Genomic DNA, 1,408 nt, shown 5'->3' with positions numbered 1-1,408 from the left:
TTGGAAGATTTACTATGGATCACTTTTTCATCGAGCCTGTATTCAGGCGCTTCTGAGGCGCTGCGCTGCTATGATGTGTACGTCTCGCGGAGCATCTGAGAAGGAATAAGAATGGATGGTCTACCTCCGTCTGGTTCTCAAGGATGATCGAACTGAGGTTTGTTTCATCGCGACTGAATCAAGGCTGGCTCTGATAAAAGGTCTGAGCTTACCACGGCTGGAACTCATGGCGGCTCTGGTGCGCTCACGGTTGATCATCTATGCGAAAAGGGAACTGGCGATGAGCATTCCACACAGTGACCGATGCTTTGAAAGCGCGTTTCAAATCAACAATGGCTAACGACGAACGACGATGGAAGCTGTTCGTAGCCAACAGAGTAAAGGAGATTCATGATCTCCCCCAACTGTTGGAGACGCTGTACTATGAAAGACAGTCCACCAGACTTGGTCAGCAGGGGCTACCCGTTGCACACGCTTCTTGCGTACATCGTGTGGTGGCCAGAGCTGGACCTCAATGGCATTCTGGGCCAAGCAGAGACCGAAAGCCTCAGATGAACATCACTGCTGCCTATAATCACGTCGTTGAGGCGGAACATGGAGGACGTCATCGACCCAACACGTTACAGCAACTTTGAGAAACTTCTGCGACTCAACACATTTTACCTCTGTTTTATCCACTACGCGCAGGCACCACCTGAGCAGCGGAAAACAGCCCTTGAACTGACAGATGTGGAAGTGAATGCGGCAGAGAAAAAGTGGATAAAGCATGTGGCAAGGGAGACCAGGGAAGTCTCATGATGAGAGTGGTCTGGCAGTTCATCCCGTTCCTCGACGAAGACGGCATGATGAGGTTCACTGGTCGCCTCCAACGATCAAACCTGCCGAAAGAAACCAACCAACCAATACTGCTTTCGCCTGACTGTTGCGACGGCACGTAAACGTCATATTAGATCCTTCATCACCAAATGCACGCCTGCGTGAAGCATGCTTCAGTTGCGGCGAAACAGCGATTCTAGATCAGTTGTGGCGCAAGTGGTGTCAAGGACCAAGGAAGTGAACCGCCGCTGTGTGATCTGCTAACGTTCAGCAGTAGCTCCGTTCGATCCAAAAATGAGTGACCTGCTGGCAAAGAGAATTACACTAGTTGGCCTTTTTGTATACGTTAGAATAAACAACAAATGCAAATTCTGTTAGTGCTTATTGCTTTTTTTCACCATTTAGTTACCATACCATTATTTATTACGTGTTATTTCAGCTTTGCACTGAACCTGAACTTCATATTCACTTGGCAATGCAAAATGGAAATATATCATTGTTAAGAGTATTTTGTAATATTACTACATTAATAATTTGAAAATTTAACAAAATTTTGGGCTGTTCATAAAAAATATATGCAATTAGTTTTCAT

General features: G+C 46.2%; 1 protein-coding gene across 1 annotated transcript; it reads left to right on the top strand.

The window, feature by feature from the left end:
* The first annotated feature begins 332 nt into the window (after positions 1-332).
* Tsp_14108 (conserved hypothetical protein) lies at positions 333-635 on the top strand. The gene has a single exon (XM_003370382.1). The coding sequence runs from the start codon at positions 333-335 to the stop codon at positions 633-635; it is 303 nt and encodes a 100-aa protein (XP_003370430.1).
* The last annotated feature ends 773 nt before the right edge of the window (positions 636-1,408 follow it).

This window comes from Trichinella spiralis (genome assembly GCF_000181795.1).
Source record: "Trichinella spiralis strain ISS 195 chromosome Unknown Scfld829, whole genome shotgun sequence".
Lineage (NCBI taxonomy): Eukaryota > Metazoa > Nematoda > Enoplea > Trichinellida > Trichinellidae > Trichinella > Trichinella spiralis.
This window is presented reverse-complemented; position numbering and strand designations above follow the sequence as displayed.